The sequence below is a fragment of the Rhinatrema bivittatum genome, chromosome 3 (assembly GCF_901001135.1).
Source record: "Rhinatrema bivittatum chromosome 3, aRhiBiv1.1, whole genome shotgun sequence".
Classification (NCBI taxonomy): domain Eukaryota; kingdom Metazoa; phylum Chordata; class Amphibia; order Gymnophiona; family Rhinatrematidae; genus Rhinatrema; species Rhinatrema bivittatum.
The window spans coordinates 448,167,770-448,185,367 of NC_042617.1; the positions used below are offsets into that span (position 1 = coordinate 448,167,770).

Sequence of the window (17,598 nt, forward strand, 5' to 3'; positions counted from 1 at the left end):
AGAAGATCCCAGATCATTGGGCGGAGACATTGGGTCTCTTCAAAATATTTGATTTGCCGGCTGAACCCACCTCATCACACAAGATGTTGGATTCGGTCCTAGAAAAATCGTGGGAAACGCAGTTTACCATCCCGCCAGTCTCCAGAAAGGCTGATTTAATGTTGAAGATGAAACAATCAGTCTTATTCCATGCCACAACTCCCACACTCGTCCCTGGTAGTAGAATCGGCCATGCAACGTGCCAAAAAATCCAGGTTGCATGCCTCGACACATCTGCAAAAAAGGCGTTCCAGTCAGCAATGCTCTTGGCTCAGATAAATCAACATCAGTTCTATCTGGTACAATATTTGTACAAGTGCTTGCAAACTGTAAAGACAGCACTTCCTACAGCAGATCAATCTGCATCGCCTATCCAAGACATGGAAGAGGGCATACAGCACCTCCTACGCACCATGTACGAGGCAGTCAAATCTTCGTCCATGCATCAGCGTCGGCCATAGCAGCTCGGAAAATAGCTTGGCTCCATTCCAGCGCAATAAGAGATCTGCACGACAAACTTGCGAACTTGCCGTGCAAGGGCAATAACCTGTTCAGTGACCGCTTTCAAGAGATGGTGGCCAACTTTGAAAGAGCAAGCAGTTGCAGTGCAGTCACTAATCCAACCATCTTCCTACGCTACACAGCGACGATAGTATGCCGCAGACTAGAGATGTGAATCGTGTCCTCGATCGTCTTAACGATCGATTTCGGCTGGGAGGGGGAGGGAATCGTATTGTTGCCGTTTGGGGGGGTAAAATATCGTGATATATCGTTAAAATCGTTAAAACCCGCTAAAACCCACTCCCGACCCTTTAAATTAGAACCCCCCCCCAAATGACTTAAATTACCTGGTGGTCCAGCGGCGGTCCGGAACGGGCTCCTGCTTCTGAATCTTGTTGTCTTCGGCCGGCGCCATTTTCCAAAATGGCGCCGGCCATAGACCAACAGGATTCGACGGCAGGAGGTCCTTCCGGACCCCCGCTGGACTTTTGGCAAGTCTTGTGGGGGTCAGGAGGCCCCCCCCCCAAGCTGGCCAAAAGTTCCTGGAGGTCCAGCGGGGGTCAGGGAGCGATTTCCCGCCGCGAATCGTTTTCCATACGGAAAATGGCGCCGGCAGGAGATCGACTGCAGGAGGTCGTTCAGCGAGGCGCCGGAACCCTCGCTGAACGACCTCCTGCAGTCGATCTCCTGCCGGCGCCATTTTCCGTACGGAAAACGATTCGCGGCGGGAAATCGCCCCCTGACCCCCGCTGGACCTCCAGGAACTTTTGGCCAGCTTGGGGGGGGGCCTCCTGACCCCCACAAGACTTGCCAAAAGTCCAGCGGGGGTCCGGAAGGACCTCCTGCCGTCGAATCCTGTTGGTCTATGGCCGCCGCCATTTTTCGGCGCCATTTTGGAAAATGGCGCCGGCCGAAGACGACAAGATTCAGTAGCAGGAGCCCGTTCCGGACCGCTGCCGTTCCGGACCCCCAGGTAATTTAAGTCATTTGGGGGGGGGGGGGATTGAAGGGGGTAGGATTTGGCAAGGAAATGTTTAAGTTATTTGGGGGGGGTTCGGGAGGGTGGGGGATTTAATTTAAAGGGTCGGGGATGGGTTTTAGCGGGTTTTAGTGTGCCGGCTCACGATTCTAACGATTTATAACGATAAATCGTTAGAATCTCTATTGTATTGTGTTCCATAACGGTTTAAGACGATATTAAAATTATCGGACGATAATTTTAATCATCCTAAAACGATTCACATCCCTACCGCAGACCGCTGGCAGCAATATCAGCATCGTCCTTTCCGGCAATATCAGACGTATAAGCCTACCACATACAATTCTCCTCAACAAGCTCACCCTCAGCCGCTACAGAATAGGAGAGGTGGACCTAGAGCGCAGCGCGCCCAAGCACGACAACCCCATCTTCTTAATTGGAGTCCTGCCATCACTGCCACAGAACCCACCAGGCAGAATAACATGCCTGCCACACTGGGAGGCCATAACTGATCAGTGGGTTCTAGAAATTGTCAGGCAAGGGTACCAACTGCACTTCTTCCACATCTACTTGCAAAAACACCCCGAAGCCATCAGAATCAATTGGCACAGGAAATAATGTCCCTTCTGCAACAGCAAGCAATTTAAACTATTCCACCGTATGCTTGCAACAAGAGATTCTATTCACCATATTTCCTAATTCCCAAGAAGACAAATGGTCACCGGCCCATTTCGGATCTCCGCAAGTTGAACAAACACCTGGTCAAAGAGAAATTCAAGATGGTATCGCTGAAAACCATCTTACCACTTCAACACAAAGATTGGATGTGCTAGATAGACTTAAAGGATGCCTATACCCATATTCCTATCCACCACTCTTCGTGGCAGTACCTGTCCTTCCAGTTTCGGGGCAAACATTATCAATACAAAGTCCTTCTGTTTGGCTTCGCATCAGCCCCAAGGGTTTTTACCAAATGTATGGCAGTGGTGGTGGAGCATCTATGTCAATGGGGTATATGAATATTTCCATACCTTGACGACTGGCTCTTAGTAGCATCTGAACCCCAGATTCTCAACAACTACCTTCACCAAACATTTCAGTGCTTGAACAATTTTGGAATTGTAGTCAATTATCAAAAGTCCATATTAGTCCCGACACAATCTCTTCAATCCATAGGAGCTTGTCTCGACACTATCAAAACCAGAGCCTTCTGACTGATGGAACGGAGGCTAGAAATGCAGTGTCTTATTTCGCTCCATCCAGTTAATGAAGAGGCCCTCAGCATATCAAATCCTCATGGTGTTGGGGCACATGGCAGTGACCATTCACACTGTTCCCAACATGAGATTATATACGTCATCTGCAATGGGGACTCAAACGACAGTGGAAACACTCACAGCCATTAATGACGAAACATAAGAAATTGACATGCTGGGTCAGATCAAGGGTCCATCAAGCCCAGCATCCTGTTTCCAACAGAGGCCAAACCAGGCCACAAGAACCTTTAAGGGCAGCTTCTCTTCGGGGAGGATCTCGACCAGTTGGTGAAATTGCTGGGGGAGTTCAAGGGCAACAGATTTGCCAGAGGATAGGAAACCTTCAGGGAAGGTTCCCCCCCCCCCCCCCCCCCCCCCGCCAGGTGTGGGAGGCCTTTGTGGAGTCTTGCGTTGCTTCGCGGGTCAAGCGTGAGGCAGTACAGGGGATGCAACAATGGCTGCTCGATCTCCTGATCATTGTTCCAGTTTCTGTGGTGGGACGGTATTCGGTCTACTGTGTGGTTCCCAAGAAAGAGGGCACCTTTTGTCCCATTCTGGATCTGCAGAAGGTGAACAGGTGTTTGCGAGTTCCCCGTTTTCGCATGGAGACGTCAACTGTGGTGGCCGCAGTATGCAGAGGAGAGTTTCTTGCGTTGTTAGACCTTGCCGAGGCGTGTCTCCACATCCCGATTCACCGGGCTCACCAGCGGTTCCTCTGCTTTAAAGTGATGGGCCAACTTTTCCAGTTTCAAGCTCTTCCTTTCGGCCTGGCAACAGCTCCACGTACTTTCACAGGTCATGGTGGTCGTGGCAGCGTTCCTGTGTAAGGAGCGAGTCCTTGTTCACCCAGATCTCGATGACTGGCTAATCCGAGCAAAGTCTCAGGAGGACTGTGTAAGATCGGTTCAGAGGGTGATCCTCACCTTGCAGTCGCTTGGCTGGGTCATAAATGTCCAGAAGTCATTTGGAGCCCACGCAGTCATTGGTCTACTTGGGAGCGCTCTTCGACACTTTCCGAGGCAGTGGGACCGTGTAATAAAGCTGCAGGATCAGGTCCAAGCCCTGCTTCAGAGGAAGAATCCGATTTGGCATCATTTACAGGTTTTGGGATCCATGGCCTCCACCTTGGATTTGGTCATGTGGACGTTTGTTCATTTGCATCCATTGCAGCGTGCGCTGTTTATCGTGGTGGAGTCCGGTGTCTGAACAATTCCATATACAGTTACCTCTCCTTCTAGAGTCCAGAGTCAGTCTATCATGGTGGCTTTCACACAGCAACCTGGAACAGGGAGTAGACGTAGACCCTCCGAATTGGGCGGTTATCTCCACGGATACCAGTCTATCCAGATGAGGAGCAGTCTGCCTCAACAAATCCACCCAAGGGCTTTGGTCTCCAACAGAGAAATCCTGGTCCATCAACCGCCTCGAGAGGAGGGCTGTCCGGCTGGCCCTCCGAGCATTTCTTCTCTGGTCAAGGACACAATGATTCAAGTGTTCTTTGACAACAAGGCGACGGTAGCTTACATAAACTGGCAAAGCGGGACACGGAGTCTTGTGGTGGCATTGGAGGAGAGGCTATTGTTCGCTTCAGCATCTCATGTCGCGGGCGTGGAAAATATACAGGCGGACTTCCTCAGGAGGCAACAGCTCGATCCAGGAGAGTGGGAGTTGGCTCCTGAAGCATGGAACCTCATTTCCGCCAGTTGGATCTGATGGCAACTCGAGCCAATGCAAAGACAGAGTGCTTCTTCAGCCATAGTCGAGAAATAGGCTCGGTAGGACTGGATGCTCTGGTTTGTCTGTAGCCCACTGGCATTCTTCTCTATGCCTTTCCTCCCTGGCCTCTCATCTGTCGGCTTCTACGACACATAGAGCGGCATCCAGGCAGTGTAATGTTGGTGGCTCGAGTGGCTGCGTCGCCCGTGGTTCGCAGACATGGTGCGATTAGCCTTGGAAGGTCCTCTACAGCTGGCGCATCTTCCATATCTACTCCATCAGGGGCCCATATTTTCGGATTGGGAGGATTGCTTCTCTCTTGCGGCCTGGCTTTTGAGAGGCTGCAATTGCGATTGAGGGGATATTCAGAGCAGGTCATTTCCACTCTTCAGGCGTGTCGGCCTTCTACGTCTATGGCCTTTGTTAGGGTCTGGAAGTTATTTGAGGCATGGTGCTGCCAGCGCTTTTTGGATCTTTTAACAGAGATTCCCCAGATGTTGGACTTCTTGCAACAGGGGTTGACCAAAGGTTTAGCTTTCAACTCTTAGGATTCAGGTAGCTGCCTTAAAGGGCAGAGTTCATGATCGGTCACTGGCAGTGCATCCATACGTTTCACGTTTTCTCAAAAGAGTAAAACATTTACTTCCTCCCGTACGCCCGTTATGTCTGGACTGGAGATTGAACCTGGTGCTTCGGGTGTTTTGCGGAGCCCCCTTTGAACCTTTAAGGAGGGCTCCCACTAAAGATTTGACCTTAAAGACAGTTTTCCTCTTAGCCATTTGTTCTGCTAGACGCATTTCAGAGTTACAGGCTTTGTTGTGTCGAGATACTTTTCTTAGGATTTTCGGTAAGTTTTTTGCTGCGCACTATTCCTTCTTTCGGGCCCAAGGTGGCCTCTGCTTTTCATGTCAATCATGCGGTGGTTATGCCAGGATTTCCGAACTGGTTCAGGGATTCTCCTCAGGAGAGGGAACTTCATCTTTTGGATGTGCGCTGCGTTCTTTTGCACTATTTGGAGGTTACTAATGACTTCTGGCCAGAGTGTCAGTTTCTGTCGCCTCAGGAGATCTGCAGAGCAACTGTTTGGTCCTCCCTGCACACTTTCACCAAGCATTATCATTTGAGGGCGCAAGATGAATCGTCCTTTGGGGAGATTGTACTGCGAGCGGGTCTTCCGGGTTCCCACCCAGTGTAGAGTAGCTTGGGTACATCACACTGGTCTGCACTGATCTGGGTATGCTCAGGGAAGGGAAATTGGTTCTTTCCTGCTAATTTTCGTTCCTGTAATACCACAGATCAGTCCAGAGACCCGTCCCCCCTTTTCAGATTCCGAAAGACTACCTTGAGGTGATATTTCCTGAAGAAACAATTTAGTCTTTTTGCAAATGCTCCAGAAGGGGCAAGTTCCAAGGTGGTCTAGTGGGGTTTTTTTGTTTTATCTGTTCCAGGCGAGAGGTTGGCGGTTAAGTTTGGGGTTCCAACCCCCTTCATCTTTTAAGTAAAGTTTGGTTGTGTAGGCTTGGGTACAGGTCAATACTAAGGGACTGCAGGTGGCGCACTCGTTATGTAGCAGTGCCCAAAGTTCTAATTGTTCTCTGACTCCATTTGCTGGTAGGAATGCACACCCCACTGGTCTGGACTGATCTGTGGTATTACAGGAACGAAAATTAGCAGGTAAGAACCAATTTTCCTATGATGGATATTGGATTAGTCTGCACATTAGGATTACAGTGCACTGGATTCATCTTGAAATAATTTCCAGCATAGAGAAGCTAAATTAAAATTTGTTCCAATTCCTTGGAGTACAAGTTGCACTTCAGGTACATTGTGCAGCTTGGGTAAAGCTGGATATAAATATTTTCACCTAAGCAATACACACTTCTTATTTCTGTTCCACCTTTCATGGCTGTACACCCACTCCAAAGTGTGAAATGGGATTAAGGAAAGGTGGCTAAAGTTAGTCATACTTACAAAAAGAACTGAGGAATATATTATAGGTCAGAACAGAGGAGGTACATATTAGTTTCAGCTAAATAAAATACTTGATAAAAATTGAGGCCAGGCAGACTATCTTGCTGCAAGTGCCTGCTCATATTTACTTACGGAAAGTAAGATGCATTAGGTTTATAGCAATATCATAGTATACATGGAGTCTGGGCTCATGAATCTGATCTATGTGGTTTCTCGGAGGTAAGTGGGATGTCTTGTCTGGTGCGCTGTGATCTGAACTATCGAGTATTTTGTTTAGCTTGTAGTTCTTGACTGTAGGGCCAGGTTTTTTTTGTTGGTAATCTGCTCACAAGTTGGGTAGGGGGGAGGGAGCTACACCCTCAAATGTTCTTGTTTTTGACTTGAGGGATAGGAAGAACATAGGTTTTTGATGGGATGGTATCCCTTTTTATCTGTCAAATGGGGGGAAGGGTGCATACTATACCCTTTTTTTTTTCCCTTAAGTAAAAGGGTTATAAGTTTAGTGTGTAATGGAATGGGGAGTTAGTGTAATCAGTATGATAAAGGGAGATGCCCATTCCAGTTTTCTCCTTCCCCCCTCCAAGACTTTAGTAAGTGAAGTGATGTCCAAGCATGCTTCATCAGGGCAGGAGGATCATATCTGCTGCTTCCCTTGTACCTTTCTCACAAGTCTATTGTATAACCAAATCCAGTAGAAGCATCTTTTGTTAGGTTGTGGTTTCCATAGTGGAAATATGAGCTACATTATAGCACTACATTTGCTGAGCATAAAATGGTTCTTAGTCTGTTTAAAAAAATTACTACAAGACATTAATAATCTAGTTTCCCAATTGTTTCTTTAAGGGTTTGCACTGTGACTTTGCTTGCCTCATGTTCAAACACCTGGTACACAAGCCATCTGAGGAAAGGGTGAGGGAACTCATAATTGATGCTGTCAACATTGAACAGGTAAATTGCTTGGGGAAAACATGAAAGGTGTCTTTTTGAATTATGAAAACCTACCACTTTTTTTTTATGGGTGGGTTCAATTTGGAGTCTGCACTAATATTGATGTTATGTACATGCAGTGATTCACTTTCTTAGAGCAAAGGCCTATGCATTTCTCTTGTGTTTGCAGGAATTCCTGACAGAAGCACTGCCTGTAAAGCTGATTGGAATGAACTGCACTTTAATGAAACAGTACATAGAATTTGTAGCAGACAGATTGATGTTGGAGCTTGGTTTTGACAAGGTAAAAAAAACCCTATGTTTGTGGGTTTGGGGTTTTTTTTGTATATGTTACACCTACTTCAAAGCATAGCCCAGAGTGTTGCTTTCTTTTGAATTAGTTGATTTCTGACCTGGTCTCTCTATACTTCCCCAGATTTTCAAGTCGGAGAATCCATTTGATTTTATGGAGAACATTTCACTGGAAGGAAAGACTAACTTTTTTGAGAAGAGAGTAGGCGAGTACCAGAGAATGGGAGTAATGTCCAAGCCAACAGAGAATGCTTTTACCCTGGATGCGGACTTCTAAACAGTGAAAATACAGCTCTTAGTCATCTTGGTCACTAAACCTCATCTGTTATTTTTTAGTACATTGGTGAATGCGGCGAAGCCCTGCAGTGCTCAGAAACTACCTCTGGCATTGGTGCATTCCTGAAAGACTGGAGTTGGTCTATTTGTAGATGGTTTTGTTGTAACTGCTACTTGGGAGCAAGTGTTTCGAGGTTTTTCATAAGATCTCAGCAAAGTCTGAATTGCATCATCAAGCCGCAAAGCATGTAGCTCTTTGTGTGGGCTACACAGGTGCATGTCTAGGAAATGGTGTAGCCTTTTAAAGAAACTTACATTGTGATGGGACATCTAATTAAGAAAACTGCAGGATTAGCTTTATCACCTCACTACTTGTTAGCAGATTTTAGGTTTACTTTTAAATTCTTTAAGTTTGTATATAAACAAGGCACTTTATTAAATGACTAAACATCTTAATTTGTAAGAGGAAATGGTGAAACACCATATTCATGTACCTTCATTTTTTTCAACTGTATAGTTTGTAATAATGGGAGGGGGGAGGGATTGCTAGGGACTTAGTAAGGGAATGCTTCCATCCTATAATATCTACCTAGTTTTGGATGGCACAATCAATGAACTACTTCCATTGTTAAAGTACTATAAATCTTCCAGTAAAGTTCAACTGATTAAGTTGCTTGAATAGTTGACTCTTCTGCTTAACTTGTATAGAGAAGGTGGGGATTTTGCATGCAGTAAATATACCATATAAAGTCTGTGTCCTCATAGGTGCCAAAATTAGTGCAAATTCTTTATTTGTATCTGACCACTCTCTTGGCTGACTTTAGCTGGAAGATATTAAGGCCATATCTTTGTGTCGTCATGCTGGACTTCTTGCTTGGATTCATAGTTGATGTACACAAAACTTACATTAGAGTAACATGATTATAAAGTATAAAATGACAATTATTTACGAAACTAGATGAAGAATGGACTATATCAGTATTTGCTACCTGCATTTGAATTTAGTTGGAATTTGCATTAAACCATGTGTACTAAAACTGCAATATTTACTCTTCATACGAGCTAGGCTTGCCAGGTCTGCCCTTCAGTGTTTCTATATTGAAATCATAGCAGATGTTGGGCCCAGTTTTCAGATACGTGGCTGCCTAAGTTAAGTTGATATAACTTAGCCATGCTGCTGAATATCCCTTCTCAGTTAGCAATGTCACTGAATATACCGGATGTTCTAGTTAGCTGGATTATAAATGTATCCTGCTAACTTTAGACAATGCTGTTGAGCAGGTGTAACTTATCTGGTTAACTTAATTGCATAAGCCAAAATATTGCACTTATGTGGTAAATTGGATGTCATCCCTCCCTGATCCATCTTAAAGTTATCTCGCTAACTGTTTTTCCCTGTACGTACCAGGATCAGTCCAGTCAGTAGGTTATCTCCCCCTTCCAGCAGATGGGAGTCAAATAGAACTTTGAAGGATGCTTCCTTACAAGGTAGTGCATCCTCTACTAATCCTCAGTATTCTCTTGACTCCAGCAGATGACAGTGGTGGCTTTCGTTCCCCACTGAGATGACTAGAAAGCTATTTTAGGAATTTTCTCTATTTTCCTCAGCTTTCCTTTCTTTTGGATGGATCAAGTCTAATTAAAAAAAGAAAAAAAAATCTTTGAATTTTCTGAGGGAATTATTTGGAGAGCTTTCCTGTAGTCTCCGCTCCTGTTTTAATGGGAGCATTCTATAGCTTGCAGGCAGTACTATTTGCAGCTCTCCCCACCCCTCCCATCTCTGTTGTCGGGGTAAGTTTGTTTTATTTCCTTTTGACTCCTCTTTTCCTCTCTCCGGGGTGCAAGTTGGTGGTGCCGACCTCTCCCCCTGTGGCTGCTATCTGACCCACTGCCCCTGAGATGCCGTTTTTCTCGGGGCAGCTGGCACAGAGGTGTTATTCCTCTTTGCCTCTATCTGAGGGTCACTGAGGGATAGAGAGAGCAGGACTGAAGCTGAGACTATACCCGCTTCTTACAGCCTCGAACCTGGTGAGCGTGAGGAAGAACAGGCTGAAGCGGAGGTTTTTCCCGCAGCTTTAAACCTTACCTGTTTCTCGCATTAAGAACAGCTGGTTCCCACGCGGCTCCGGGGTTCCCCATGCCTTGTTCGTCCAGGTGCTGCACTTGTGGAGAGCCCAGGTTGAGGCTCTCCCGCGAGGGGATTTGCACAGCTTGCCTCCCTGGTGAGGAGGGACCCTCTCAACCACCGGGCCACTCTGGTTCTAGTCTTCTGGCGTGCCTCGATGCTCAGGGGCCGTCCCCAATCCTGCTGACCACGGGAACGACAGCCATTTTGTCTCCAGACTCAGCTGCTCCAGCGCTAACAGGAGAAGAGCAGGACGCTCCTTTTTCATCTCGGCTGCCGGTTTTGACATCCGATCTACCTCTGGAGCCTTTTCCTCCGTTGGAGGAAGAGTGGGAAGATCCCCTATCGGGGCCACCTCCATTTTCCATGGATTTTGTTCTCCTGCTTCACAATGCTTACCTAGCCAGAATGGGCTAGCACCAGGAATTTTTGGCGGGACCTCCTCCTCCTAAGGTACCCAGAATGGCTGATTCCACTATGCCCAGACCGTGGGGAGTGCCCAAGGGTCAGTGGTCCCGGGACCAGTGGTACCTCCGACCACCTCAAGCGCTCAGAGGGTCCGTTTGGTACACCCCTCTGCGGGGGGGGGGGGGCTCTTCCTCAGGATCCGGATGAACCTTCAACTACGGCTCAATTGGAAGGGGATGATCCTAGAGTCCTGCGGATCTTCCAGAGGGATGAGCTGGACCCCCTCATTCCACATATCCTACAGGAATTGGACATTGAGGCTCCTCAGGACCCACCTGAGCCTAATCCACCAGCGAAGAAAGGGGACCCCCTTCTAGCTGGTCTACGTCCGCAGTGTAGGTCCTTTCCTTCCCATCCCACATTCCTTCAACTGTTATCCAGGGAATGGGATTCTCCGGAGACCTCACTCAAGGTCAGCAGAGCCATGGATAAGCTATATCCTCTCCCGGATGATTTCTTGGAGCTTCTTAAGGTTCCCAAAGTAGATTTTGCAGTCTCAGCGGTGACTACCAGTAACGGGTGGTGCAGCCTTGCGAGATCTTCAAGATCGAAAGCTGGAAGTTTTATCTTAAGAGTTTGAGGTGTCCGCCCTGGGGGTCCAGGCGGCCATTTGTAGTTCCTTCGCTCAGCGTGCAGGCCTCAGCTGGCTTCAGCTGCTCAGCTCCCAGGAGTTGCCTCCTGAGGAAGCACTTCAGGCAGACCACCTGGAGGCCGTCATAGCATATGGAGCAGATGCTCTATATGACATTCTGAGAGTATTGGCCAGATCTATGGTTTCTGCAGTCTCGGCTAGATGCCTCCTCTGGCTTCGCAACTGGTCGGCATATTCTTCTTCCAAGTCGCAGCTGGGATCCCTACCCTTCAAGGGCAAGCTACAATTTGGGGAGGATCTGGACCAGATTATCAAGTCCCTCGGAGAGAATAAGGTACACAAACTGCCAGAGGATTGCCCTCGTTATTCTAGGTCTTTTAATTCCACTAGAAGCCGATTCAGGAATCAACGTCGTTTCCGCCAGGCAAGGACTGCAGCTCCTCATCAGCTGTCCTCTCGATCTCAATCCTGGACTCAGTCCTTTCATGCTCGAAGACAGCCCTGCTCTGGTCTGACACTGGGGACATCCTCCAAGTCTTCACAATGAAGCTATGCCGGCCCACTCCCCGATCCCCAGGATAGGGGGATGTCTCTCCCTTTTCTACAAGGAGTGGGTCAACATCACGTCAGATCAGTGGGTCCTGGATATTCTAAGACACGGCTATGCATTAGAATTTGCTCGGCCGCTAAGAGACAGGTTTCTCTTCTCTCCATGTGGCCCAGTCCAGAAACAACTCATAGTCCGGCAGACACTCGACAGGCTTCTGGCTCTTGGAACGATCCCGGAGAGTGGGAAATCTCAGAGGAGGCGGTGAATCTCCTGTTCCACAGAATGGCAACCTCCCGGAATGCCAAGGCAGCTCGGTTCCTCAGTCGCAGAAGAGAGTATGGCGCAGAGGGAGTGGATGCCTTAGTCCTTCCCTGGCCCCGTCACGTTCTTCTCTACGTGTTTCCCCCTTGGCCTCTGGTGGGCAAGGTGCTCCGGAGAATAGAGTCCCACTAGGGTCCGGTAATGCTGGTGGTGCCGGAATGGCCCCGTCGTCCTTGGTTTGCAGACTTGATCAACCTCGCAGTGGATGGACCTCTTCGTCTGGGTCACCTTCCACGCTTGCTGCATCAGGGTCCGGTATCTTTCGCCCAGGCCGATCACTTGTCTTGCAGCCTAGCTTTTGAGAGGCGCCGGCTGAGAAGGCGTGGATACCCACAGGCTGTTATCTCGACCCTCAAGGCTAGAAAGAAGTCTACCTCCATCTCCTATATCAGGGTATGGAAAGTTTTTGAGAACTGGTGTGCCTCCATACCTGTGTCACCACGAACCACCTCGGTGGCTCAGATCCTATCTTTCTTCAACAGTCTGGCCTACAACTCACTGAGAGTGCAAGTCTTTGCCCTAGGCTCTCTACTTCATCAACGAGAGGGAACTTCTCTCTCATCTCACCCGAATATCATCCAATTCCTCAGGGGGGTGAAGCACGTGAAACCCCCGGTCCACGCTCTTTATCCTTCGTGGAGTCTCAATCTTGTTCTCCGAATCTTGGTCGGTCCACCCTTTGAAACTCATGTGTTCCACGACCCTCAAGGATATCACTCTCAAGACTGTTTTCCTGGTAGCTATCTGTTCTGCCCGCAGAATTTCGGAGCTTCGGGAATTTCCTTGCTCGCTGTGCCTGCTTTTCTGCCCAAGGTGGTTTCAGAGTTCCACTTGATGGTAGAGCTTCCGTCCTTCTCAGCGGACGCATCGGTGGATCTACGCAAGCTAGATGTCAAGCGATCCTCATTCGCTATCTGGAAGTCACTAATGATTTTCGCTTGTCAGACCATCTTTTTGTTCTCTGGCATGGTCCAAGGAATGGGACCAAGGCGTCAAACTACCATTGCTCGCTGGCTGAAGGAGGCGATCTCGGCCTACATTGGAGCGGGTCGACAATCTCCGGTGGGTGTCGAGGCCCATTCTCTTCGAGCTCAGGCTGCTTCCTGGGTGGAGATGCAATCGGTCTCGTTCCAGGAGATTTGTCGAGCGGCAACTTGGAAATCGTTACATACCTTTGCTCGTCGTCTACACATACAGTCGTCTACTTTTGGCTCCTTTGGCTCTAGGGTCATTTGAGCAGGGCTTTCTGGGGCCCCACCCTACGTAAGGAAGCTTTGGTACATCCCACTGTCTGGACTGATCCTGGTACGTACAGGGAAAAGAAAATTATTCCTTACCTGCTAATTTTCATTCCTGTAGTACAAAGGATCAGTCCAGACTACCTCCCTGACTGTTTTATTGGGTTTGGGATTGCCTCCCTGCTCAAATTGTTCTTCAGTGCCTTTTTTCCTTTGGCTGATTAATGGTTCATTCTGCAAGTTTGTTTGACACTGTTTTGTGCCTTTTGCACACTGTTATTTGTTACTTAATTCTGTTCTTGATCCATCCTGCTTTTCCTCTTTGCTTTGATATACTCCATACTGAGGATTAGTAGAGGGTGCACTACCTTATAAGGAAGCATCCTTCAACGTTCTAATTGACTCCATCTGCTGGAAGGGGGAGATAACCCACTGTCTGGACTGATCCTTGGTATTACAGGAACGAAAATTAGCAGGCAAGGAATACTTTTCTTATCTTCCTAAGTGGGATGGCTGATTGCAGCTGGATAAAGTTGCTATTTACTAGCTAAGTAGCATAATATTGGCCCTCGCCTGTACATAGGGCCTATGAAAAGCAAAACCACCTCCATTTTTCTCTCAGGGTTGCTGTCCCATACTATAACAACTAACAAATTATAAATATGTACCAGAAAATGAAGGTTCTTGGCACATTCCCTGTCTTTAGTGTTTTTTTTGTTTGTGATATCAATTTTATTTTCAACTCTACCAAAACAGCTCCAAGCAAGTTCCAAAAAAATCTCAACCCATTACATAACATAGGTAGTGTATAATTAACAGAATTACATCCTCCAAGCTGTAAAATACCCTATCTCAGTATGTGTCTTTCTTACTTAGTGCTTTTTGGGTCAGGTGTCCCTTTTTCTTTACTGTAATTTTAGCCCTATCCTAAAGGAAAATGTAGTTCTTGATTTGACATAAGCATCTCACTGCTATCCTACTGCCTTTGTGCAACATTGCTGGAATAAAATACCTCTCCTGTTATGCATGTTTTCTTAACTCTGCATCTGTCCTCTGTTTCTGTGAAGCCAAGTAGGGTGACAGTCCTCAAGTGTGTGTGTGTGTGTGTGTGTGTGGGTGACAGCTGATTCCTGGCCTGGAATTTTTTAGTTTCTATAATTCTGACCATGTGCCCTAGTGGGCATGTGGTTATGGCAGCCTGCACATGTCCACCCAGGGCTGCTCAGCCTCTCTTCCAAGGAACCCACTACTTGCATATTCTCTCTCCTGCTTTTTTTTTTTTTTGGGGAGGGGGTTCTTCAAAAACAGGCATGAGTATTTTAGCATGGGGCCATACAGTCTCTTCTCCCTGTTAATGTCCCTAAGCAAGGTGTCATTCCCTGCCCTTACCCCCCCCCCCCATATTCATTTTTTGTGTAAGTTCCTTTGTTCCTGGTTAGTGCACTTCCTGCAGTCATAATTTGATTTTATCCTAGTTTTATCCTTCGCTGGATGAAAGTATACTAATGGCTTCTAAGAGATGTCACCCTGTGTGGCAGGGTCATATCTATCAGGAACTTCCTCTGCATTCAGGTAGGCCAATCCCCACAAGTGGGTTATGTGCCTCTGCCAGCAGATGCAGTAAGAAGCTGACTCAAGGAGAATACGGGTGGAGTGAAGAAAACAGAACGACAAAATGATTATATAACACCGCTTGCCTTCTGATATGCTACCATTGGGTCCCTCTCACTTGAGTCTTAGCCTTGTTCTGGCATGGGCTTTTTTTTTTAAAGCAATACAGGCCCAGAGAAGCTTAGCAGTGAAGGCTTTCACCCTTTCTCCCCCCTCCCCTAAGCCAGTAACCTGTCCTGCTCTCAGCCAAGGAGTGCTGAGCTCAGGTAAGTGTGTGTTTTTGTTTTTAATGGGAAAAAGTAGACAATTGTGGTAAGGCTAGGTCCTAGCGGGACCTTCTTAGCATTCAGTATCTCCTCATATCTCTGGGGAGTTTGATGTGTGGAGGCAGCTCAGGCACAGCGGTTTGAGTATACTTTTGGCTAGGCCCTGCTCTCATGCTTTCTTCCCAAGCCTTGTATTCCATGGCAGTTCCTTCACATTTTTGTGACTACGCATGTGTGCACCTAAATCCACGGTCACAGTATGTACCAGGATCAGTCCAGAGAAGAGGGTTGTGTATCCCTACCAGCAGATGGAGTCAGAGAACAGAGCTTTGGGCACTGCTGTATATACAAGAGTGCCACCTGCAGTCCCTCAGTATTTCTCTGACTCTGGCAGAGATGCACACCTGCAGTTTTTATCTGATTTTTTAGTACTTGGAATTTTTTTCTTTTACTTGCCGTTGCTTCCTGAGGTGTTAGGCACCTTTGTGGGCCATCCCTCAGTGGAAACTGGGGGATTGGATATCTCCATCAGTCTCGCCCGCTCCGGGTCCTTGTGTGAAGGCCAGGGGCTCCTGGTTACTCACCACAGACACTGCTGCAGCTGCTCCCTTGATCCCTGCTAGGGCATCCCTGGTTTTGGCCTCAGTAAAGTTGTAATACATTAAAAAAAAAAAAAAAAATTTTAGCAGTGTCACTCTCATTTTCTGCGCCTGGCCGGAGGCAGTCTACTCTGAGGTAAGGAATTGGTGTGGTGGGATCGGACCCTCAGAGGCCGTGTGGGGAGGCTGTCTTTGGTTCCTTCAGCTGCCGGGAAAGGGACGGGGTAAGAGTTCTGGTTAGCCCAGCTGTTTTTAATTATCTGCAGCAGCGTTTTCGATAGGAGACAGGTTTTTTTCCTGCAGCCCGTCTGTGCAAGGGTTTTTTCCTCTGTTTTAGGACCGGTTTCCTTTCACCTCGTTGCCTGAATTTTTCCCTGCAGCTGAGAGTGGTAGTACAGCAGTCGTGGCCTTTTTTCCTTCTTGGTCCATGAGGCGGCGTGACTCCATAGATAGGGCTGCGCTCAAAATCGCCGGCCTGCGTGTGCGGCACTCAGGCTCTAGATGCGGCTTTTTTGTGTCCTGAGTGCGCTCAGGAAGGTAGAGTTATCGGGACTGGAAGGCCCCCCCCCCCCCCCCCGGGACGACCTGGGTGCCCTGGGCCTAGCTTCGGGGGAGGAGGATCCCCCCTCCCCAGTCGGGGAGGACCCTATGGGGGAGCGAGCGCTACACCTCCAGTGATTTCCCCGGAAGGGGAGGGGGCTCCGAAGGGGGTTTTCTCAAGCGTTTGTCCTCTTCATGCACGAAGCCTTTTTAGCTCGCAAACCTGCCGATAAAGAGACCCGGATTCCAGGGGAACATCGGTCACCCTTCTGAGAAATTAAATAGGGCTGCAGATCCTGGGCAGCGCCCTGTGGATCCGGTACACCCACAAAAGGACACTCGGGGCCTTCAGGGTCCACTACCGGGTTCAGGGTCTGGCCCGCCTGCGGGAGCAGGGGTGGGGACGGACCCGGATCAGGCGGATGTGGATACAGATGACCCCAATACGCCACTTGCAGAGGGTGACAATCCCAGTGTGGTCCGATTTTTATTTAAATGAGATGAACTGCATCCCCTTATTCCTCAGGTCCTGGGCCTTAAGCTATCTCAGGAGTCGGACAATGAGGGGGTTAATCCATCCTCGATGGCATTAGGGGTCCCAGTACTTCTTTTCCTCTACTGAAGAAAGTACACAAATTGGTGACCCAGGAGTGGGGGGGCTCCTGATGCCGGTCTGAAAGTGGGCAGAGCGATGGCTAAACTATATATCCCCTGTCGTTGGATGTCTTAGACCTATTGAAGATCCCTAAGGTAGATGCTGCGGTCTAGGCAGTCACTAAGACGACCACTATCCGGTCGCTGGGGCGGCTGCCCTGAAAGACATGCAGGACCGGAAGCTGGAAATCCAGTTGAAACATGTGTTTGAGATCGCAGTACTGAGTCTTCGAGCTGCAATCTGCGCCAGCCAGAGGCAGAGAGCATGTCTGTGTTGGGTTCAGGAGGCATCTGCCAGTTCTGGAGCAGGCAGCGGAGGGGCGTTACAGTCCACCCAGTTGGAGGCGGATGTTGCCTATGTGGCAGAAGCCCTGTATGATCTGGTGAGGACCTCAGTGAGGAGTATGGTCTCCATGGTGTCGGTGCGGCGTCTCCTCTGGTTGAGGAATTGGGTAGTGGATTTGTCCTCTAAATCCCAGCTGTGCAACCTGCACTTTAAAGGCAAACTCCTGTTTGGGGAGGAACTGGACCAGCTGGTAAAGCTGCTGGCTGAATCCAAGAGCAATCGGTTGCCGGAAGACAGGAGATCGTCCAAGAAGGCCTTCCCCCCTCGAGCTTTTGCCCGGGACACACGTCTCTATAGGACTAGTAGATACA

The 17,598-nt window shown here is 48.3% G+C and overlaps 1 protein-coding gene across 2 annotated transcripts in view; it reads left to right on the forward strand.

The window, feature by feature from the left end:
* RRM2 (ribonucleotide reductase regulatory subunit M2) overlaps window positions 1-8,650 on the forward strand; it is a 48,940-nt gene extending 40,290 nt beyond the window's left edge. For both annotated transcript variants that reach the window (XM_029595863.1, XM_029595862.1), the window contains exons 9-11: window positions 7,306-7,410; window positions 7,580-7,693; window positions 7,826-8,650. In XM_029595863.1, coding sequence (XP_029451723.1) covers window positions 7,306-7,410; window positions 7,580-7,693; window positions 7,826-7,978 — 372 coding nt within the window. In that variant the 3' untranslated portion in view covers window positions 7,979-8,650. The remainder of the gene's footprint in view (window positions 1-7,305; window positions 7,411-7,579; window positions 7,694-7,825) is intronic.
* Window positions 8,651-17,598: the final 8,948 nt, after the last annotated feature.